This window comes from Phascolarctos cinereus, unplaced genomic scaffold, assembly GCF_003287225.1.
Source record: "Phascolarctos cinereus isolate Bilbo 61053 unplaced genomic scaffold, phaCin_HiC Scaffold_3;HRSCAF=262, whole genome shotgun sequence".
Lineage (NCBI taxonomy): Eukaryota > Metazoa > Chordata > Mammalia > Diprotodontia > Phascolarctidae > Phascolarctos > Phascolarctos cinereus.
In genome coordinates this window covers 189,228,056-189,252,518 of record NW_027555736.1, presented here as the reverse complement: position 1 = coordinate 189,252,518, position 24,463 = coordinate 189,228,056, and the positions used below count along the sequence as shown (strand labels likewise).

The 24,463-nt window shown below is 38.4% G+C and overlaps 1 protein-coding gene and 1 pseudogene across 4 annotated transcripts in view; one reads left to right on the top strand and one right to left on the bottom strand.

Moving 5' to 3' along the window:
- The first annotated feature begins 291 nt into the window (after positions 1–291).
- Positions 292–24,463, top strand: part of FRMD5 (FERM domain containing 5) — a 359,815-nt gene continuing 335,643 nt past the window's right edge. For 2 of the 4 annotated variants that reach the window (XM_021009212.2, XM_021009210.2), the window contains exon 1: positions 292–557. In XM_021009212.2, the coding sequence (XP_020864871.1) occupies positions 456–557 (102 nt within the window). In that variant the 5' untranslated portion in view covers positions 292–455. The remainder of the gene's footprint in view (positions 558–24,463) is intronic. The other 2 variants (XR_013485409.1, XM_021009207.2) reach the window with 1 other exon arrangement.
- On the bottom strand, positions 23,593–23,926 carry LOC110223603 (small ribosomal subunit protein eS27 pseudogene; annotated as a pseudogene).

The following is a 24,463-nucleotide window of genomic DNA, read 5'->3' as shown; positions in this document are numbered from 1 at the left end:
CTCTCCTCGGTCCCGAATCCTTTATTATCATTGGTTCTACTGTCTGTCTTTCACTCCCGGCATCCCATCTTTATTAGCTGTCCCGACCGCCACTCATTCTCGCCGCGCTGGCTCTCATTGGCCTCCTTGTCACGAAGGCTCCGCCCCACGAGCTGAGCCCCGGCCGAGGGGCGCTGAAAGGAGAGCGGGGCACGGAGCAGAGCAGAGCCCAGCAGCAGTCTTTGGGCTTGCGGGTGGGCGGGCGGGTGGCAGCGGTGGTGACCGAGGAGGAGGAAGAAAAGGAGAGGAAAGGAGAGGCAGCGCGGCCCAGCCGGAGTGATGGTGCAGGGGGCCGGCGCCACGCTGCCCCATTGAGGGGCGCGTGCTCTGGTCCGGGGTCCGCAGCGCCGCCGCCGCCGCCGCCGCCGCTGCCGCGTCGCTCCCGGGGGCGGGCTGGCTGGCGGACGGGCGGGAAGATGCTGAGCAGGTTGATGAGCGGCAGCAGCAGGAACCTGGAGCGCGAGTACAGCTGCACCGTGCGGCTCCTGGACGACAGCGAGTACACCTGCACCATCCAGGTCAGCAGCCTCCGCTCCCTCGCCCACCCACCCACCCACCGCGGGCGCCGCCGTCGGCTCTCCGTCACCCTCCCCCCTGCAGCAGAGGCAGCAGCTCCGGGGTAACTTGGCTCGGGGCCGCTTGCTTCTCGTCGCCTCCCCGGGCTTTGTCCGCGGACCAGCTGCGGCTCAGCTAGGGGGGCTTTCACGGAGGGGAGGGGGAGCCTCTTCCAAACCACTCCTTCCTGGGAGCGGGACGCGATGCCCCATTTCTTTCTCTTCTCCCCACTTTTGTCTCCTTAGGCTCTTCTGGATTGGGGGGGGTGATGCCCAAGTGTGCTGCAGACTCAGGTGCAGGCTCTTGTCCCAAGGACCCTTCCCAACCCCCTACCAGTCCCTCCTCCCCTTTTGGGTGCTGGAGAAACCCTCCCTTATCTGGGCGCACAAAAAGCCTGCCCGGAGAGGGAGCTGTCCCCGGGGCAGGGTACCCCTACTGAACGCACTCATGGGGACAGGTCGCTAGGTGTTTGGCCCGGCCGCCCCGTCGGAGCTGGGGGTTTTTAAGTCCATGGACACAGGCAGCAGATACTCAATCTCGGGTTAGCCGGCCGAGCTGCTGCGCCTGCTGCTGGGATGGGACTCGGGAAGGACAGAAGGACTTGGCGGGGAGGGGGGAGCCCTGTGCCGGAGCTGGCCGGCTTTTCTTTCTATATTTTTCTTTGGTGGGAAGAATAATGGTATATGTTAGATGTTTCAGCGTTTTGTGAGTCAGACTCGGAATGTAGGATGGAGCACAACAGCCCGTGCAGAGTGGCCTATTGAACAGAGAAAGCGACTCCTTTCAGACAGCCCCCCACCCAATAACCCTACACAGACGTACACGCACACACATAGACCACCGCCATTCACTTTTAAAACGATGTTGTGTTTAGCAGGTGTATGTATGTGGGTTTGGAGGTGGGGCGAAAGGAGGAGGTTGTAGATTTAGTACAAGTGTCAGCTATTGGGGGGGGCGCATGGTAGAGAAATCAGTGACTTAAAAAACAACAGCGCTGCACGGAATGAAAAGAATCCCTTCAGCGCCTGGTATATTACGATCCCGTGCTCTTCTGTTCCCTCCCTACTGCTGTGTGGTACGTCAGGAGTAGTAGTCGTTCCCAGGAATGCAGTAACAACCCTTTCTCCTCCTTTAGCCAGGGATGAAAAACACTGAAAAACCCTCAGTGTTTAATTCATTAGGAATTCGCAGCTGGAAACTGCCTTTTTCTTCCCCCTCCCCAGAAACAAATATCTCAGAAATTAGTGAAGTCTTACCTGATTCCTCCAGCCCTAGTTGAAAGACCAAAAGCTCTGGGTTCTAAGATGTGGCAGACGGAAACTGTTGGCACCAACCCCAGTGGCTCTGGCCCTTCTCACACCCTCCCCTTCTGTATTGGGATGTAGCAGTGTGTGAAGGAGGAAGGCGGTTATGATAGCTGCTGCTCTTTGCTGCCTTGGTTCTGGGTTCAGAGTTCTCATCTCTAATCTGTCTTTTTCCCCTTCCTCTTGTTGTCAGCCTGTTAGGTACTACCGAAGGTGCGTGAGGTTAGAGGAAAGAGTAGAAAATCTATTTTTAAAGACACTGAAGCACAGACTGAGCAGAATTTGTGATTAGGCTAGCCATCAAGTGAAAGCCCTACTGTATTTGATGGTGATCATTTAAGATGCTGTATATTATTCCCTTTCAGAGCAATGAGTTACCTTACCTGTATTATATTTTCATGTCTCATAGGCTGGATTTAAAAAAATAATTTTTAACACTTTGTAGAAGGAAAAAATGTGATTTATGCACCTATACCATTTGGACATATGAAGTAGCTGATTATGTGCCACTGTACTACATGTTTTAAAGTATGCATATTTTTGTTAGTTTTAAAGTTTAAAGCTTTTTGCAAAATTTGGATGGCTCTGGGCAGCTCTTGGAGGAGCCCCAATATACTGTTGAGATATGGTTTGAGGGTGGATTTCTGAGACAAGTCATTGTCACAATTTTTTCAGAGTAAAAGATTTGGAACTATTAATAGTTTTTTAGTTTTCAATTAAATAAATTGAAGAACTAGTGACATCACCAATCTGATAGAAATGTTTGGCTACCAAGAATTTTTAATGAATCAAGATAAGTCACTTGATTATTTTCTTTAATAGCTAGAACAATGTCAAGGGTCAGTGATTGGTTGACTTCATGTTATAGGTGTTGGTAGTTTCTATGATCTACTTTGAGAAAGGAAATACAGATATTTAACTTTTAAGAATGCTGCTTATGATTAACTGCTGAGTGCATGCTTGAAACACCATCTTAGACTAGTTGTATGCTCTGTTGGTCTTAACTGAAACTAGTTTAACTTGCCATTGAAAATCCAGGTCTTGGAAAAAAAAAAGGAACATGGTATCACACAAAAATTTTTCGATTCTAGCATCATTTTTATTTACTTTTGTGACATATGACAATTAGAGGGGAAATAGCAAAATAGCAGATCATATGAAAGGAATATATTCTATGAACATGACTTGAGTGTTTGAGAATTATTTTTCCTTAGCAACTCTTTTCTTTGCTAAAATGTGATTTAATTTTTAATAGTATTTGGAAGCAATATGAAAAGGAATAGTGAAACATTTGTTGTTGTGTAAGATTAGTCATTCTCATCATATTTGGAATTGCAATTCTTTGATTTCGCAACATTGCATTTCATTTCCTAAAAGTCCCATATAATTCTTGATATCTTCTTTAAAAACAGATATGAATATATATACAGGTAAGTATGTCTACATATAATACATATAAACTCTTGATATATGACTGTTGATATGTATACACATTTACATGTGTGTGAATATAAACTTCTCCAGGAAGTAAGAGCAATATATCTATGAATGTATATGGTCTATATCTATAGAGGGAGTGATCTTTACACATCTACCTGGCATATTTTTGGGAATATGACATTTAACACAAAATATTATTGTAATCTTTTATATTGCTGTAGTTATACTGGACTAGTTACCTTAATCTGCCAATCTGTGAAACATTATAAAATTAATACAGACATCTTTATGTCCCCTAAATAAAGGTTGCTACAGTTACCATTTTTTATAGGCATTATTTCATGACTTCTAATATGCAAATATATTTATAATCTATGAGAAAGGAAAGTATACATTGTAGGACTGTAGTATAATTATTCTACTGTGAAGAACATTGTTAATAGCTAGGGAATGCTGACTTGAGTTTTGAAGGTCATTGCCTCATAAATGCAGATGTAGTCCATATTTTTCACTGATCTGTTTTATTTGTGCAAGTTTATATTTACACACTATGTTTGCAACCTTGCCTTGCTATTTTATTGGGAGGAAAATAAGGTTTATTAAACAACTGTACATTCCTTTGATTTTAATGAACTGAATAGAGACATTAAATGCAGTGCTTGGACATAATAATGTGCTGAAAAGTAGATTCTTAGCTATCTTTAAGAGCAGACTAGTTGATTATAAAATGCTAGGGAGGTATATTAGAACATTTACAGTAGGGATGTAATTTAAGCAATCTATTGGTCTGTCACTTCAAGTGTGAAATATTTCTTCTTGTTTTAATGAAAACTCAAACTCACCTAGGAACTAACTCAATTTTTTTTTATCAGAAACACATATTAAATAACATTTTATACATTTAATTATTAATTTAGCACCTGAGAAAAATTAGCCTTTGTCATAACTTGTGAAGGAACAATTATTAATAGATACCGTACTCTTTACAGTTATTTAATGCGTATTTCCCCAAGTAATTAAAAAGACAAATTTATGAAATAGTCTATTCTTCTTGGGAGAATATATCGGCTGGTCTTAGGTCTGCTTTAAGCTATTTATGAGATTTAATTTTAATTTTGAAGAGCAGATCTGGTTGACTCAAATTAAGGGTTTTCCCAATCCAAGATTTTTAGTTTGCTTTTCTTGTCCTCCTTAAGCCTTAATCATTATCCCTGATGTGATATGTCTTTCCTAAGAATTTCCCTCTTATATTTGATTGTAAATAGGATTTTGATTTCATTAAGCAAAAGGAATGTTAGGTTAATTTTATTCACAAAAAAACCACAGAGGTTGTATTTTAATGAATATTGATTTTTTTAAAAAAAGCTTTTGTCTTAAGAGCAATTAAGCTATCTTAGAAGCTCTGTTAAAAATAGCAGTCACTTAGAATACATATCCTTTTAAGAAACTAAATTTTTTTGGAATGTCTTAATTTTGGGGTCAGTTCTGTAACTTGTACATTAAACAAATTACATTATAAATGAAAACAAATCATTCTCTTCATATGTAAGGTAAATTCTGGAGTACAGTACTATGTTGTTGCTTTTAAAAATATTCTTCATTTATGCATCAGGGACAGGAAGCTATAGAAAATATGTAAGTCTTTTGTTTGCAAAGGCATTTTTATACATTTGTGCTTTAATAGATCTTTAGGACTAATTTACTAAGTAAATAATACAATTGTGGACAGAATGTGATATGAGAAAGCATATACCTTTGCTCTTGTTTTATGTTAGTAAACACATATGTTTGCCAGTATCTGATATACTATCAGTGATATAACAGATTTGTTTGAAAACACATTTGAATATTTGAAGAATCTGTAATTTGATTGTAGATTCTCTTTCTACTAGAGCACATCAGCATATCCCTTTTGTAACTTTGAGATCTTTGAGAGTTGCCGCAGTTGAAAAATTCATTACCCTATTGTGCTCAACTTGGTGATAGAACTACTCTAAACTTGGCTAAGTTGGCACTCAGTTTTAAATTTTCTTGTTCCTCAACATAGTAAACCACCTTCAAAAACAGGACAGGAATGCTGGTGCCTTGACCACAGTCAATTCAATAATGACTTCCCTGCCATTATAAACAGACCCTTCCTAACATCTGTGCCTTATAACCTCTTTGGGCCTGTAAAATGAAGGGGTTCAAGTGGCTTGCTAGCTTTAAATATATAATCTGTATTCCTAAAACCCTCTTATAATGTCATTTAGTTGGTTGCCTATTTGTAAAATTTCCTATGGCACTAACTGCTCCATATGTAATAATTATGTAATGATATATAATTATAATGTATCACCTAAGATAGTACATTTCTAAAACTAAGGGCTTTAATGGGGTATGAGGGTACTTATATATAGTACTCCTCTAGAAGTTACCTATTGACTTTTTTTTGGGGGGCTAGGCAATGGGGTTAAGTGACTTGTCCAGGGTCACACAGCTAGTAAGTGTTATGTGTCTGAGGCCGGATTTGAACTTAGGTCCTCCTGATTCCAGGGCCAGTGTTCTATCCACTGTGCCACCTAGCTGCCCCTCCTATTGACTTTCAGTTGTGGGTTTGGTCACTTGGATGGACAACTGCTATCGTGGGTTTGAGGATTCAAGGGTATCTTTTGGGAATCCACTCCCAAAAAGAAAGCTTACAAGCCCCCAGTGATAGATTTAACTTTAATAGTCAGCCAGTAGATACAATTAGCTCAAAGCAAAGACATTTATTAAGAGGGCCTGATCAGAATAGTTGCTATAGATTATGAGTTTTTGAGACTCCTTGAAACCACTTTCCCCCAAATAACTCCCAGTAGTAGAACTCAGTTCCTACCTTTCTTTCTCTTTTCTCACTGTCTCCTTGGTCTTTCCCTGAGGTTTACTGCTGGGATTGGGAGAGCGGTTTCTAACTTGATACTTTCCAACAAATAAATACATGCAGCATCAGTGGGAAGAGAGTGGACACCAACTTAAGAGTATGCATGTGGCTAAGACAGCTGATGCCTCTGGTATAGCACTGGACTCTGATGTTTTTTTTCCTCTCTTCAGAGTCTTCATCCCGTTCCTTTCTAGATGTAGCATCTCTGTGGGGTGAGCCACTCAGTGGGATTTCTGTATGTGCTACTTTTTTCAGCTCAGAATCCATAGTCTGTTCTCTTCTCTGCTGCCAGATGTCTCATTTTTTGGAGCTATTTTCTGCCGGTGTCACTGTGGTGCAGTGGAGAGGTCCTGGACTTGGAGTCACAAGATGTAGGAAAGTTTCAAATCCCACTTTAGACACTTGGTTGTGTGACCTTGGGCAAGTAACTTCTTGTCTCAGTTTCCTCATCTGTAAAATGAGAGATTTGGACTCAGTAGTTTAAAAGATCTTTTCTAGATAAAAACTTTGGGGCTTCCCTTTGTCTGTGTTTCCACAGAGAGTGTATATGTTATTCCTACTGGATGGGCCTCACCTCATTCCCTCTTAAACTGTCTTTTAAGGGCCACTGAGACATGACCAAGCGTTTTTCTTAGCTAATGGCCAGGCTTCCTCTCTAATCCTATCAGAGAGAACTCCCTCATACTTTGTAAAAGAAGTAGTAGAAAGTTAACTGGTCTTAAAGTATAAATACCTTATTACCTCTTTTATCTGTCCTTTCTTTCTGTGATTACATCAGCTGGCTGGGGAAGTCAGGAAGGGGAGCTAAATCCCCCTACATGTGCTTTTACTTGATTTTACTTATCCAGAAAAGTGTTAGCCAAATGACCATACCTTCTTTCATTGAAGAAAAACATTTGTATATGTTATTTTATTTGATAGAGTCTTTAATATGGGTGATAATGTTCTTCAATTAACCTTTGTTGAGCAAGAGTCTTAAAATTGGATTGAGAACCAGGAGTTCTTGGTCTTAGTAAGACCTGAGTAAGACAGTAAATCTTTCTGGGCCTTAGCTTCCTCATTTTTAAAATGTGGATAGTATGTACCCTACCTATTTTACAGGAATGATGCTAATATCAAGTGAGATATAACACCTCACTCTACAGCTTCCTTTCTTCCTTGTCAAAGAGATGAGAAGAGGCATTGGTCTAGGGAGGAGGATGAAGTTACGGTGAAAGTCAGAGTAAACAGGATGGTGGCATAGCTCCTTCCTAGGGCTGGCTGTTGATTCTACTAGCTTTGCTCTGTGATGGTTTAGGAGAAGCTAAATGAAGTCAGGGGTCCTAAACACCTGAGATGAGGAAGCATCAATCCTCCTGAGTTGTAGTTTGTACCAGAAACCACATTCTTTGCTTCTGTGCCACGACTGAGACAAAGCTTTGTATCTAAGATTTCTATGTCTTCACCTGATGATTGGTTCTGAGGGAAAAAGTGTGAGTTGAACTATGGTAGCTATGTTGTTGTACTCCTATGCCTGCACAAGGAAGGAGTCAAAATATATAGGTCTTGGAACTCCAAATAGATCCTATGTATGGGGATCTTCCAGCTGTTTGCTAGATGTTTTATCAGTTTTATTTTGCACTGTGTAAACGTATTATTAAATACTGTTTATTAATTGATTGATTCTATGCTGAGTAGAAATGCCACTTCCAGTATTCCAGCATGTAGCTAGTTTCTTTGGAGAATCGATTCCATAATGCTAATGGCAAGTGACCAGTGGTGCTTGAAATGTAGCATAGCCAAAAGGAGGTGGGGTTAGTCAGTGGGTGGGGGCTCAGAGCTGAGCTTTAATTGGGTAGGTCCACAAATCCATATACCCCTATGTGATAAGTGGGGCCACTCCACAGTGAGAGACAAAACCGAGGTGTCAAAAATTTTGGACCTTGATAACACTAGAGAGCATTGTACTTGGCTCTTCTACTTCATTTGGGCGTGCACAAACTACAGCATAAACTTGAACACCTCACCAGCACCATCTGGTGGCTATCACTTTCTAAACCTGATTATATAAATGTTATCGTTTTTTAAAATAAGCGAATAGGGAAGATAAACTGGATTCATTATCAGGAATACTTAGGTTCAAATGTCACCTGACACCCATTCCGGCTACGTGACCTTGGGAAAATCATTTAATCTATCTAGGCCCCAGTTTCATCATCTATAAAATGAGAGGGTTGGCCTCAGACACTTACTAGCTAGCTGTGTGACTGCGCAAGTCACCTCATCCGATTTACCTCAGTTTCTTCATCTGTAAAATGAGCTGGAGAAGGAAATGGAAAAGCACTCCAATGCCTTTGTCAAGAAAACCCCAAATGGCTTCATGAAGAGTTGGATATGACTGCAAATGACCGAGCACCAACAAAGGGAAGGGACTCTAAGGTCCCTTCAAGCTCCAGATCTGTGGTCCTATTAGGACCATTCTAGTTAGGGTATATGTTTCTAATTAGCCTAACTTTAGCCCACAATTCCTGTGATTTGCTGGTTTCTCCCTTAAGCCCTACTTGAGGTGTGTGGTCCTGCAAATTGAGAGATTATCTAAAATGAGTCTTATATATAAATACACTGTTGACAGTTTATGGAACTTTAGAGGCTATAGGCTAAATGGCTGTAGAGGAAAGACCCTGTTAACTAAAACCCAAGTAACTTCTTTAAAAGATAAACCAGGAAGTCCCAATAGATACAGGACACTCCTGTTGGTTTTATTAGCTTTTATAATTATCATTTCTTCAATTACCTTAAAAAATACAACCCTCATTTCAGCTGAAGTAGATAACTGGAAGGAACATTTGAGAACACGTACCAAGGCATCTCTTTACATTATCGTTTACTAAGCATCTATTAAGTATTTATTGTGCTAGGAAGGCACTGTGCTTAGTGCTGGGGAAACAAAGAAAAAACTGAAATATTCTCTGCTTCAAACAGCTTCCAATCTAATGGGAGAGACAACATGATCATATAGAATAGAGAGATTGTAGCCTGTTAGAGGGAAAGGTATGATCAGCTGATGAGACTGGGAAAGGCTTCCCACAGAAGGGGGTGTTAGAGCTGAGTCTTGGGATAGCCAATGGACAGGCATGAAGACAAGAAATAAATCGTCACGTGTAAGAAATAGCAAGTATTATCCAGATTTTCTCATATATCTGTATTATCCCTGGACCCAGTTCCTCAATTATTTAAGTTAAACTGCATTAAATAAGAAGGAACATGAAGGAAATGTACATTGTGGATGTGCATGATTCTAAAATCCTTGCATTTATAATAATTGTACTTCTTCCTTCTCACCCCCACAAAGTGGACAAAGGGAATTTGCACAAAGGGAATTTGGCTATGGAAGGCAGAGTGGTAGTAGTGGCAGACATAGCTATGGGTTATTTTGGGAAAGCATAAATTAGAGCTTAGGGCAGCTAGGTGGCGCCGTAGTGCATAGAGTGCTGGGCCTGGAGTTAGAAAGACTCATCTTCCTGAGTTCAAATCTGACCTCAGACACTTACTAGCTGTGTGACCCTGGGCAAGTTGCTTCACCCTGTTTGCCTCAGTTTCCTCACCTGTAAAATGAGCTGGAGGAGGAAATGACACAGTATTCCAATATCTTTGCCAAGAAAACCCCAGATGGGGTCATGAAGAGTTGGACATGACTGAAAATGACTGAACAACAACAACAAAGGCAGAGCTTGACATGTAGTAGAGTTGGTGATGGAAGAGGAAAGAGAGAAATGCTGGGCAAGAGAGGTACAGGTAGTGGGAGGGGTAGTGAAGATGGTAAAACTAGAAATGAGTGTAGGTGGTGGAGAAGAAAGAAAAATGTTTTGCTTCTTTAATTGTCCTACTTATTTTCTGACTCTTTTAAGTTAGAAAACTAAGTGTTTGATGTAAAGGGAGCAAGTTGATATATGGAAATTATAATATATCAGTCTGAATTATTTTTTTTCTAGGAAGCAGATCCAATATCACTGGGTTTTCTGAAAGATCAGACTATTTGTCCAATTTTCACAGAATGGGAATTTTGATGATTTCTTTTCTTTTTTTATGTTATAAAAGCTCGTAGAAAATAATTTTAGTATTACAATGGCTCTCAAGTTATTCAAGCTTCTAGATTATCCAGAATGAAAAAAAGTTTTAACAAAAGGAAAAGTTTCCTTTTAAGACTAGACATAACATTTATAATACCAAAATGTTACACTAGCTTCTGCAATATCTAGATTGCTTGGAGCTATATACTAAAATGCCTCTTGGCCCACATGTTTTTTTCACGGGCTTATGCAAATTTTTATCTGTTCTTACATAAATTAGTTTCTTGAAATTTGAAACTGAGTATTAATAAGCTGGAATAGTTAAATTTTTACTTCTATTAAGCCTTATTTCTCTGAATTATTTAACTTTTGGTGTTATTTGCCTCTCCACATTCCCTTAAAAAATTGCTAAAGCATTCTGTTGAATACAGTAATCCATGTACACTGTAGAACTGTAGGTGGTGTGTAACACTTCTGTGGTATACTTTGCAGGTATTATTGCTAGGCCCTGGAGTGTTTTTGGCATGTGTTGTCAAACCCCCTGGTTTCTGTGTTGTTTTAGAGGTTAAGGTCTGGATTAAGGTAGTCTTGGGTGGCTTGTTGCAGTCTAGTTTAGCCTCAGTTGTTTAATTTTGTCCCCCTTCCCCTATTCCCAGTCCTTTCATGGACCATGACTCTCTCTTAGTACTTTCTGCCCAGAGTTACTTTGGAAACCTTCAGTTGCTCTAAAGCTAGCTGGCCCACTTAAGTGACCTTAGGATTAGGGGCTGGTACAGGTTTTGAGAAGACCATGTGGTGTCACTTTCTAAAGCTGACCTAGGGTGTAGGGTAGGTAGGCTCTGTAACATGGAGCTGCCAGGCTGTGAGGGTACTTAATGGTTGAGGTTTTTTGCTGCTTCTAATTTGGGAAGAGCTTCCTTTAAGGTTCTACTGTTCTGATGTAGAAGGGGTTCAGACATTTGAATGTCTTCAGAGGCATACCATTTTGATGTGATATGGTTCTTTTGGCGTATTGGGTTTTTAGGCCCTTGCTAATTTATCTGGCTCCTTTAATTCCACTGCTCAGGAAGTTTCCTTAACTGCCTCCAACAAAATAGGAACACTATGTTTTTTGTGTTTTTTTTTGTGGTTAGGCAATGGGGTTAAGTGACTTGCCCAAGGTCACACAGCTAGTAAGTGTTATTTGTCTGAAACCAGATTTGAACTCAGGTCCTCCTGAATCCAGGGCCGGTGCTGTATCCACTGTGCCACCTAGCTGCCCCGGAACGCCATTTTTGTAAGTAATTTCCTCTATTCAGTGGAATTTTTGATAGTTCTCAGGTCAGTCTGTCTTTGTCTCTGTCTCTCTCTCTCAAGAAATTCCCCTCATTGACATCATGTTGAACATTGATTATCATGCAGGGTTTTTTCTTTTCTTTTTGGTTTTCTTTTTTTTTTTTAATTTATTTAATTTTAGTTTTCACCACTTACTTCCACAAGATTTTGAGTTCCAAATTTTCTCCCCATCTTGTCCCTCCCCCCACCCCAAGATGGCATTCATTCTGAATACCTCTTCTCCTAATCTGTCCTCCCTTCTATCTCCCCCCCTCTCTCTAATCCCCTTCCCCTTCAATTTTCCTGTAGGGCAGGATAGATTTCTACACCCTTATTTCCTGTATATCTTATTTACCAGTTGCATGTAAAAACAATTTTTTTCAGCTTTTGTTTTTAAAACTTTGGGTTCAAAATTTTCTCCGTGCCTCCCCACCCACCCTCATTAGGAAGGCAAGCAACTCGATACAGGTTATACATGTGTAGTCATGCAAAACACTTCCATAATAGTCATGTTGTGGAAACTAAGTATATTTCCCTTAATCCTATCCCACCCCTCATTTATTCTATTCTTTCTTTTGACCCTGTCCCTCCTTAGAAGTGTTTGCTTCTGATTACTCCTCCCCCAATCTGCCCTCCCTTCTATCATCCTCCTGTTCTCTTGTCCCCTTCCCCCCTGTTTTCCTGTAGGATAAGATAGATTTCCATACCCAATTGAGTGTATATGTTATTCTCTCCTTAAGCCAAATCCTATGAGAATAAGATTCACTCATTCCCTCTCATCTTCCCCTGCTTCCCCTGCACTACAGCCTTTTCTTGTCTGTTTTATGTGAGATAATGTACCCCATTCTGCCTCTCCCTTTCTTCTTCTCCTAGTACAATCCTCTCTCATCCCTTAATTTTATTCTCCAGATATCACCCCTTCATCTTCAACTCACCCGGTGCCCTCTATCTATCTATCTATCTATCTATCTATCTATCTATCTATCTATCTATCTATCTATCTACATACATAAAATTTTTTCCCCTCCAACTACTCTAATACTGACAAAGGAGTCATGAGTTACAAATATCATCTTTCCATGCAGAATGTAAACAGTTCAGCATTAATGAGTCTCTTATGATTTCTTTCCTGTTTACCTCTTCATGTTTCTCTTGTGTCTTGTATCTGAAAATCAAATTTTCTATTCAGCTTTGGTCTTTTCATCAAGAATGCTTGAAAGTCCTCTGTTTCACTGAATATCCATTTCCCTCCCTGAAGCATTATGCTCAGTTTTGCTGGGTAGGTGATTCTTGGTTGTAATCCTATCTCCTTTGCCCTCCAGAATAGTATATTCCAAGCCCTGTGGTTCCTTAATGTAGAAGCTGCTAAATATTGTGTTGTCCCAATTGTGTTTGCACAGTACTTAAATTGTTTCTTTCTGGCTGCTTGCAATATTTTCTCCTTGACCTGGGAACTCTGGAATTTGGCTACAATATTCCTAGGAGTTTTCCTTTGAGGATCTCTTTCAGGAGGTGATTTGTGATTTCTATTTTGCCCTCTGGTTCTAAAATATCAGGGCAGTTTTCCTTGATAATTTCTTGAAAGATGATGTCTAGGAAAAAAAAAAAAGAAAAAAAAAGAAAGATGATGTCCAGGCTGTTTTTTTGATCATGGCTTTCAGATAGTCCAATAATTTTAAATTTATCTCTCTTGGATCTTATTTTCCAGGTTAGTTGTTTTTCCAGTGAGATATTTCACATCAAGCAGGGTTTTCTTGGAGGTGTTTTAGATTCAGTACTAAAAGAGTTTGTATTGGGGCGGGAGCTTTGGAGTTGGGAGGTAATACTAACAATAAAAATAATAGCTAACATTTATATAACACTCCAGAGAAACACTATTTGGTGCTCTAGAAAAGCTATTTTTGGTAATCTGTAAGTTTAAGAAGATGAAATAAGTCATTGAGGCCTGCAAGTCCAATTTCATGACCATTACTTTAGATAAATGGATTATTTACTGCATTTTTAATTTAAGAATTTCTAAGTATTTTAAAAATGCTAGTCAGTATTAGTAACAAAGGATATAGAATCATGGGTCCAGAGCTGGAAGGTTATCTATAGTATAGCTCCTTCATTTTATAGATGGCAGAAGTTGAGGCCCAGGGAAGTTAAGTGAATTGACCGAGGTCATACACGAAGTGGCTTGGAAATAAAGTTTTAAAAAGAACAGAACAACTAAAGAATTGGGACTGGAATATTCGTTCCTGTTCTTTAACGCTTTGATTTGGTGACCTCACTTAATACTGCTTCTTTGCTGAATTAAGCCTCTTTTATTTGTTATTCATTTCATGGTTGTGATTATAATTTCGAATTTTTCCTGGGAAATTGGGTTTCTGCTACTTGTTCTACATGACTGTGTCAGCTAAGACTTTAACTTGTGTGTGTGGCAAAGGAGAGATTGAATATATTTGACTCTTGCCTTCTTAGTTGATCTACCATAATGTTATTTTCATTCTATATAGTATTTTAGAGCCTTTGTTTAAAAATATGAGGTAGTTATATTATTCTGGGGGAGGGAGATAACAATGAAACACCTTCAAATAAATATCCCAACAACGGCTGACAGTGTATGTATGATTCATTGGCAGAAACCTTATCACTGGAAGATAGATGGGCCTATTGCAAATCGGCTGATGAACCTTACTTGAGTATAAACAGTCATTTAGGAACTTTCAAAATAAATCAGTGTTAACAGTTTTTTTTCTAGAGAGAAGACTATTAATAAGGAAACTACCAGCACTTGAGCCAAGCAGAATAAATAAGAACAACACACCTTAGCGTGTGTTTTTGATACTTTAAGACTTTGAGAACTATGGTTTGGGGGTAGCTAGGTGGCACAGTGGATAGAGCTCCAGTCTTGGAGGCAGGAGGACCTGAGTTCAAATCCAGACTCAGGTACTTGACACTTGCTAGCTGTGTGACCCTGGGCAAGTCACTTAACCCCAATTGCCTCACCAAAAAGCAAAAAACAACAATAACAAAAATCACAAAGAAAAGAGAACTATGCTTTGATTAGTTTGAAAGGCGGTTGAACTAGTTTCCACAAGCAGGGATATATGTATTCTGTTCATCTCTGATCAGAGCTAATGATTCTAATGGTTCTACATGGATTTAGTTGTTTTTACCCTTGAGTCAGGTCCATCAAAGATAGACGTATTTATACACAAGTTGGTTGCAGAATAAATATGTATATATGTATCTATATTTATATACATACAGATGGAACAGCCCACATGCAGAAAAAATAAAATAATTTCAATCCTAATAATACAAATATGGTAAATTAAGGAGCTTGAAATGAGATAGGAATCAGGAAGGCTTTAAACAGGATACTAACTTGTGTTGTGCAATTCTTTGTGCTGCTTCTAAGAATATTTTCTAGTATAATGAATTTTTAAAAGATCAGCATGTTTACAAATCACATATCCAGTGTGTTACTATTGTCATTACATTATATCATGGCCAATGGAAATATTTGTCCTATTGCATATGTTATAACAATGTTTTCAGCTCTTGTGATGTATTTGCCATGATTATTTGCCATGTTATTATGTATTTCTTTAGTGTTGTGCACTTGCTATAACTCTGTTGTGTAGGCAAAATGTGTTTTGTGAGTTAGTGACATGATAAGTGATTTGCATGCATGTGTATGTCTTGAAAATAGAGTTTTGTAGCATGTATTCTACTTTTTGCATCCTGGCTCCAATGGAAATTTTTTCACTAGGCTCCTTTTGTGTCAGAGTCTCCTTATAAATACAAAGTTTTATTATTATATTCCTGTAAATATTTTGGAATTATGATGTCATACAGATCTATGCTCAAGATGTCTTTGTTCTAGAATTCAATAGGAATAAATTCTAGCACTTTGTAAAAAGGTTTTTTCACCACCTTTTTTTCAATCCTGTGTTTGTAATTCACACTTGAGTTTGTAAATACTATTTCCTGTATTTCCGACAATGCAGAGTTTTCTAATAACTCATTCTTGGGCTGAGGCATAATGCTACAAAAAGATTCTGGGACTTGACTTTGAAATTGGTGATCCTTCTTCTGTTCCCCAGCATGTATTTGTCCAAAAGAAGCATCCTGATGAAATATTTTACTGTTCTAGATTTGTCAAAGATAACAATTTTTAAAAATTAATTAATTTATTTATTTATTTATTTTTAGTTTTCAACATTCACTTCCACAAGATTTTGAGTTCCACATTTTCTCCCCATCTCATCCTTCCCCCAACCCCAAGATGGTATGCATTCTGAATACCCCTTCCCCTAATCTGCCCTCCCTTCTTTCTCACCCCCTTCCCCTTCTATTTTCTTGTAGGGCAGGATAGATTTCTATACCCCATTTCCTCTATTTATTTCCCAGTTGCATGTGAAAACAATTTTTTTTAACGTGTGTTTTTAAAACTTTGGGTTCCAAATTTTCTCTGTGCCTCCCCTCCCACCCTCATTGAGAAGGCAAGCAACTTGATACAGGTTATACGTGTGTAGTCATGCAAAACACTTTCATGGTAGTCATGTTGTGAAAAACTAAGTATATTTCCCATCATCCTATCCTGCCCTCCATTTATTCTGTTCTCTCTTTTGACCCTGCAATGACAACAATTTTAAAAGAAGAATTATGTAGTGAGAAATTGTTTAGGGAAATCTTCTCTTTCTGATGAGTTAGCTACTTTTGCTAAAAGAATGGGGATTATCTTTCCCATGTAGGAAACAAAATTATAGTAGAATGCCTTCTGAAATCACTGTGTTTGGTTTCCAGGCCGGGGAGGAAATGTGGCACAGCTGTCATTTGTTATAAATGATAATACATTACAGAAGTAGGTGAAGGAACAAGCAGGGATTTGCCGTAGGAGAACAGGCATTATATTTTCTTATCAGTTTTGTCAAGCACTTGCAATAGCTCATCAATGTTGAAAGGATAAAACTGAAACAATTTGTATATGTGTATGTATTTGTGTGTATATATATACACATATGTATTTATATATCATTAGATATAACTGTATTATATTAGATATAACTATCTATGGCCAAAAGATTTTTTTTTTAATTAGGAAGGCTTAATTTTTGATATCTGTTCTTTTTAATGGTTTTTCCAGAAATTATTATACTATTAAAATTTTAAATGAACAGTTCTAGGATAACCTATAAAACTGAGTAAGCAGTGCATGGCAATGTTAAGTAGGATTTTATTAGAGTATCTTAAGTGGAAAAGCTCAGATTTTTATCTGGTATAGGTAACAAAAACTAATTTACATGATTGAGGTGCATACATTTTCTCTTATGCTGTAATGGATTTTTCTTCCTCATATTTGGCAGTAGTGACCAGCATTCTTCCTACTTCAACCTATCAGTCACCCTTCCAACCATTATTTTTGGTGGGATTTTGCCTTATGGACACATTTGGCCTCAATCAATTCCACATCTGTCAAAGGTATGATATAGTAAGATTCCAGGACCAGCTTTTCTTTGAAATTGGTGAGCCTTCTTTTCAGCAGAGGTGGTAAGTTAATCAATTTTCAACTGCCCTGTAGTAACTCATTAATTAATTCCACAAGCATTTATTAAACGTCTACTGTGTGCCTAGCACATAGTAAAGAGAATGCATGTGAAGAGAAAATGCAATACAAAGAGAAAAACAAACAATCCTTGCCCTCAGGGGGAAAACTACATGTATACAGACAAGTAAATACAAAATGTGTAATTTCAGTGGGAGAATGTAACTAGGAGGAATTAGGATAGGCCTTTGAAAAAAGGGGGCACTTGAGCTGGCCCTTGAAGGAAGCTGGACATTTTGAGAGCAGGAGGTGAGGAAGGAATGCATTTTAAGAATGAGTGGCAGTCCGTGCAAAGGCCCAGAGATGTAATGTCATGTAATAGGTCAGTTTTGCTGGAATGTAAGAGTAAGATGAGTGAAGCTAAGTAATAGCAATTAGGCTGGAAAGGAAGTCTTTTGGATGCCAAATAGGAATTTGTATTTTATCCTAGAGACAGGAGTGAATTATTGGAGTTTCTTTTTTTCTGTTTTTGCTATTTGAGTTTCTTAAGGAATAAAGAATGTGACACAGTCAGACCTCCTGTTTTAAAGGGTTGATCTGACAAAAGAGGCCAAGAAGGAATAGTTAAACAGGGGGGAGGAGAACCAAGGGAGAAGAATCACAAAAATGCAGAGGTGGGTATCCAAAAGAATGGAGTGGTCAGCTCTCAGAGAAATGGGTAGGCAGCAGTGTTGTGTATAATTGGAGAAAAGAGAAGCTGATTTTTATTTGGTTGCTGTTCAGTCATTTCAGTCATGTCTGACTCTTTGTGACCCCATATGGAGTTTTCTTGGCAAAGATATTGGGAGTTGTTTGCCATTTCCTTCTTCAGTTCATTTTACAGATGAGGAAACTGAGGCAAAGAGGGTTAAGTGACTTGTCCAGGGTCACACACCTAGTAAGTGTCTGGGGCTGAATTTGAACTCATAAAGATGAGTCTTCTTGATTTCAAGCCTAGTGCTCTATCCATTATACTTGGTACAAGTCATTAACTATTAGTTACAGGGTTATGGTGTCAAGACTATATCATTTATGTTTTTATATATTTTATTCCCTCTCTGCACACCTACCTCATTGGCAAGCCCCTTCATTCCCATGACTTTAAGGAACGACTTCTACATTGATGACTTCTGAGTTCATGTGCAGCCCAGACCTCTCTCTGTGGCTTCGGATCCCCTGCCTACTTCCACCATTCTGGCTTACTTTAAGATTCATATCAGATCCTACCTTCTGCAGGAGGCCTTTTCCAGCAACCCTCCCCAGCCCCAACCCAGCTGCTAGTTCTTCCCCTCTCTGAGATTATCTTTCATTTACTCTGTAATATATTTTATATGTACCTAGTTATCTCCTCCATTAGAATATGAACTCTTGGAGGACAGAGGCTATTTTTGCCTTTCTTTGTATCCCTAGCACTTAGCACAGTGCTTGGCATTTAACAAGTGTTTAATGAATACTTGATTGATTGACTGATGTCCTACAGGCATGTCAAAGTCAACACACCCCAAAATGAGCTTACTGTCTTTCCTTGAAACTTTCTCCTTCTTCTGACTTTACCTCTACAAATATTACTGCCATTTACCCTGCCCTAGGTTCTTTCTTCTTCCTCATCTCTAATATCCAGTCAGTTAAAACTATTGTCAAGTTCATTTCTGTGATATCTTTTGTATCTCTCTCCTTGTATTTGTTCTCACTGCCACTATTCCAGTAAAGGCACCTGCTTCCTTGTTACCAATAACCTGGACTATTGAAATAACTTCCTAATTGGCTTTACCTACTTCTCTTCTGCTTTTTCTCTCTTCTAATCTATACTTACAGTGCTGCCAGCTTAATCTTCTTTAGGCATAGGGCTGGTTATGCCATTCCTTAGGAGCTACTGAAAGAGTTTGAGCTGTGACCTACTGAATAAAGTTCACACTCCTTATTCCAATGTTCTGGGTCCTCCACAATCTGGTAACACCCTACCTTTGCTGCCTTATCTTCTACTGCTTGTCTTCCATGTACCCAGGAGCTAAGAATTTTAAAATCACGTTTTATTGTATTTTCAAAATATGAAAAGTATTCTTAGTTCTCCAGCCACACAAAAACAGGAAGTTGCTGGATTTGGCTTTCAGGCCATACTTGCTGACCTTTCCTGCACTATACCCTAGCCCAAATGCACCACTGACTTTCCTTTGTACAGATGCAGTGTTTTTCTGTCTCAGTGCCGTAGTTTATACTGTCCTCTGTAATGACCTCTCACTTTGTCTCCAGCCTACTGAATGCCTGTCCATCCTTTCAAAATTGGTGTGGTGGTGAATTGGTGGTGGTGGTTGACTTGAATTTCTGAAGGCTGTTTCAATGGAACACAAACTCCAACAGCTTTACCAAGCTGGAAAGGCTTCCAGAAGGGGCTTGATGACAGTATTTGAAGGCTTAAACAAGCTTAGATATATAGAGAGTCTCATCACTGATAGCTTGACTCCTGAATGATGAATTTTTTGACATGAAATGGAGAAAACAAAAATGATCCCTTTCCATTTCCTCAGTGATAGAGGTGGTATAGGAAGCAAAGGTGCTAAGAATCACGTAATTCTTAGCATTCTTAATATGTGGCATTTGTCTGGTGACCAGTGAGTTGATACATTACTAGAAGAATTGAACAACCACTCTGCAATCCTTGGTATAAATGAAACCAGAAGACATGAACAGAAGGATGGCTTGCAGTTTTCTTTAGAGAGATGAATAAAGGAGTTGGGAGAAATTGGACATCATGGACCCAAAGGCAACCAAGAAATATCATTTATTTTCATTGTTTATTTATTTTTGGCAATTAGGGTTAAGTGACTTGCCCAGGGTCACATAGCTAGTAAGTGTGAAGTGTTTGGTCTGAGGCTGGATTTGAACTCAGGTCCTCCTTCACGGCCAGTGCTCCATCCACTGCGCCACCTAGCTGCCCTAAGAAACATCATTTATAAGACACTTGATCATCTTGCATTATAGAACTAGCATGTAGACATAGACCATAATGAACATAATTACAGATTATGAGCCAATATTTTTGAAGTAGAGAATTTCTATGAATAACTATAAAAGATCTTAAAAAAACCAGCCTACATCTATTATGAATTGACAAATATCAGCCAATATTATAAAACAAAGTTGATATAATTTCAGTGGTTAGCAAATGACTACTGACTAAATCTGATGCAGGAGATAATAAAGTAGGCCCAGAGTTTGAGGAGGAAAAGTAGGCTGTATTGCATTTGGAAATGATGAAGCACTTTAATTGATTCTAAATTGTTCATGGTCACAAAAGCCCATCTTATTAACATTTATATTGTGGTGAAGTTATGTAGCTTCAAGTCACATAATACCACAGTTTTAGAAGAAAAAAAATTTAAGTTGGTCCAAATGGTGATCTCTTAGTGGATCTAAGTAGGGTGCCATATGTTACCAACAGTAGATGTCCCAGTGAAGTGAAACAAAAGATATCATCAAGGACATGCATTGTTGGAAAAGCAGGTGGTTCCACCATATAGTGAGGGATGATAGATGGAGAGCCCAAATGCTGCCCTGGTATCCATAAAATATTAAAAGAATTAGAAGAAAGCCTCCAGCACATCAGGTATATCCTTTGTTGAATATTTATGGAAAGACTTGGAAAAGAATTGCAAAGTATTAGAAGGTATAGACTGTACTATAGATCTGTACGCCAACGAGATAGTTGGATCCTTTGGTTAACAGATCCATCAAAGTATCAAAGAAAGTGTCACTCCACAGTTGTATCCTGGCCCCTGCTTCCCTACTTTTTTCTCTTTGGTCTTTGTTCAGTCATCTCCCTGTAGTATTAGAGCCTAAGTCTTAAGGATAGATGAGCCTGTTTCCTCCAGTGCAGAAAAATGGCAGTTAGAAATTTGTTAAACCCAGTCTCACCTCCACTCCAGCATATACATGATAGCTAGCGAGAGGATTAAACAACCCATTGCCTCTGGATTCTGGAGGAGGCAGCTATGTTAGTTTTATCAAAAGGAAGGGAGAAAAGGTGGCTTTGTTGGTCTTCTCTCTCCAACTTCATAGAAACGGACACCACTGATATATCTGGACATGGAAGACAGCAGTGCCCTCTACTTTACTGGTGAAAAGGTCAGTCTGCTGCCTCTGCAGAAAGGCAGCAGTTTCAGCATTTCTGGTGAAAGTGGTCATTCTCCTTTGTTCTTCTCCCAGAGGAGAGAGGTAATGGTTGTTGTAGGTTTCTGAAACTCTGCCTCTGGCTACAGTTTCAACTTGTTTCCTTTCCATTTCATTTTCTTAAAGCTGGATATGTTAAATGGGGCTGAAATTAATGTGTTTATTTAGAGAGCAGTCATAACTAGAGATCACTAACGGTTTACTCTACCAGGAGACTTGTTTGTGTGTCTCCATTGAGTCTATATCATTTTAATAGTTACTTACCTTTGGAGAGCAACTGCATGAAAACATACTGTGCTTTATGAATCTTTTTTTTAAGAGCGAAGGCTAATTTTCAGAAAGTCACTAGTTATTCTAAATTAAAACAGAGGAAAGGTAGCACGGTGCAATGGAAAGCATTCTGAATTTGAAGTTAGAGGGCTTGGGTTCAAATTGCATCTCTGCCATGTATTTCTTTTGTGTTTTGGGACAAATCATTTCACTCCTCTTAGTCCCAGATTAGTTATCTATAAAACAAGAGGTTTGGACTAGATATCCTCTGAGTTCCCTTGCAGCCATAGATCTATGCTCCTAAATAAAGATGTAAGGTGTTGTAGTACTATTTATTGACTTATGCCAATGCTAATTTTTACTTAAATGGCAAAAATTGTCTATATGTAGGTACATAAAATAATATAAAAATACAGAATGTTTAAAACCTACATGAATTTATGAGAGAGTGGGATCAATTTTTAGTTATATCATAGAAGGTCGATATATCATTTTTAGGTGTCTCTCAAGAGGTAGAAAAAAAGGCATGGAATTAAAGACATCAGACTTTCTGAGCTGTTTGAATTACTCAATGGAAATTTAAAGATAGCATGTATTTTAATCATTCATATCTAGGAGGAAATCATATTATCTTGAGCACTGGAAAAAACCTTATTTCTAGAAATACTTTGGGGGAGCATTCATTTGGCTCATTGTATGTTTATCAATATATTATTAAGTAAAACAGTGTTGCTAAATACAACTTTGCAAAAATATAATTTTAATTTTTAAACTATAACTAAAGACTTACAGAGTGAAGCTCTCATCAGTCCTGAAAGATTCATAACCATTTCATTTGGGTTGTCATGATTTGATCAATGATTTTGTCTGGAAATAGAAAGATGTCTCTAAAATCATTCCAGACCTAATTATAGTGGTACATATAAGATAGCTTTCATATTTTTCATGATTTATAAGTTGGCTATTTAAATCAATATCATTCTTAATCTTGCTACCAAATTCTTAGTGAGCCTTTGGACATTATTACAATAAAAAGAATGAACTGGCCTATCTTTCTAAAGAAAAGGGTGTTCTTTCGCCTAGTGACCCAGGGTAATTTGGAGTGGGTGAGCGTGAATGATCTTGGTTCAGTCGTGTGTACCATGATAGGGTATGCTTTTTTTCCACAGAGCAGTGTCAATAACTTACTACAACTAAAGCATTCTCTACCAGACTATTGTAGCTACACTTTGGCTTACAGAAAGACAAGTTCCTGAAAATCTTTTTAGAAAACAAGTAATATTTTAAATGTGCTAGAGGAACTCCCCCACTGAGTTTGTTTAAAGTTAGGTTACAATTGCAGTAAAAAACAAACAAAAAATCCCCACATCCTCCATGGTAATAAATAACTCTCTCAAGAGTGGCAGAACAATTGGATCTGGGTAAAACAGCTTGTCTTAATTAGGGAGGGCAAGTAAGGAATTAGTCATTCTCAGAAACTAATTTCAAATGAAATAAAATTTTATTTTATTTTGGATTTAAAATAAAATTTTAATATAATGTTTTGCATTTATATAGCAGTTTATGAAGTACTTCCCTTGTAAGAATTCAATAAGGTAGATAACACAAGTATCATTAACTTTTTATAGATAAAGTTGAGGCACAAAGAAATAGTACCAGTAAGTGGGAGTATTTAGAGATTATGTACTTTGTGGGGTTCAGAGAAATCATGAGTGAAATGTTGAGAAGGCAAGAAGGAAACTTTACTGATGTATCTGGGATACAAGGTCAAATCCAAATGAGTTTGGGTAGCCTACAATCTAATCCCCTTTGGTTTTGTACTTTATTATGATAAACTTCAATTTGTAATTGTGAAAACGGCCACAGAGAAGACTGGTAGACTTGTATTGTTTCAGTCACACCATCCTATTGATAAACAAAGGAAAATTGTGTAATTCTTTACTTAAATAATAGTATTTATTCATTCATTTATTTATTTATTGTATCAAATTTGTTTTATTTTTTACAGTTTCTCAATCATCTTGATTCAGTCATTAGTGCTGCTTCCGTCTGAAGGAGCATCCTTCTGTAAGTCTTGCCTTTCCTCCAGTAGGCTGACAGAGCACAGTGGAGCCTCCCACACAGAGAACCACTGTTTGTGCGTGGTTGAAGACGGTGGTGATTTTATAACGCGCCGGGCACTTTACGTCCATGAAATACGAGTTCGGACTCTGCACCAGGCGCTTCTTCTTGTGTTTCCGCTAGAACTCCTCGGGAGAGGGGTGCAGCAGGTCTTTGGCGAGAGGCATGGTGGCATGGGGAGATCTTCACCGCCAGAAAAGCTAAATTAATAGTATTTAAAAATACTCTTCCCCCTCCTTACTACTATAACTTAAGGATGTAATGGAGATGGAAAAAGGCCAATCATGACAGAAATATTTAAGAAATGGTATTACTACTAATAGCAAAAAAATGGAAACAGCCCATGTATACAAAGATTGGAGGATAGCTGTATAGATTATAATATATAAACGTGATAGAATAATACAAATGAAAGGAAAAATATGAAGGATAAAAAGAAGTATGGGAATATTTATAAAGTGTTGCAAAATAGAGAGAAAAATATGAAAAGCTATATAAACTGACTACAATTATGACAACAGTAACAAAATTCAGAAAAACACATAGAAGAGGAAGAGCTCAGAACGTAGAAGATAGATTGTTTTTGTAATTGTATTGCTAAAATTAATACATATTTAAAATCAAATGGTAATTAACAGGTTATTATTTAGCATATGAAGTTTTTCCTGTTTGTGTGTTTGTTTTGATGCCTATTAAGTTTAGAACAAATATGGCCTTGTAACATATA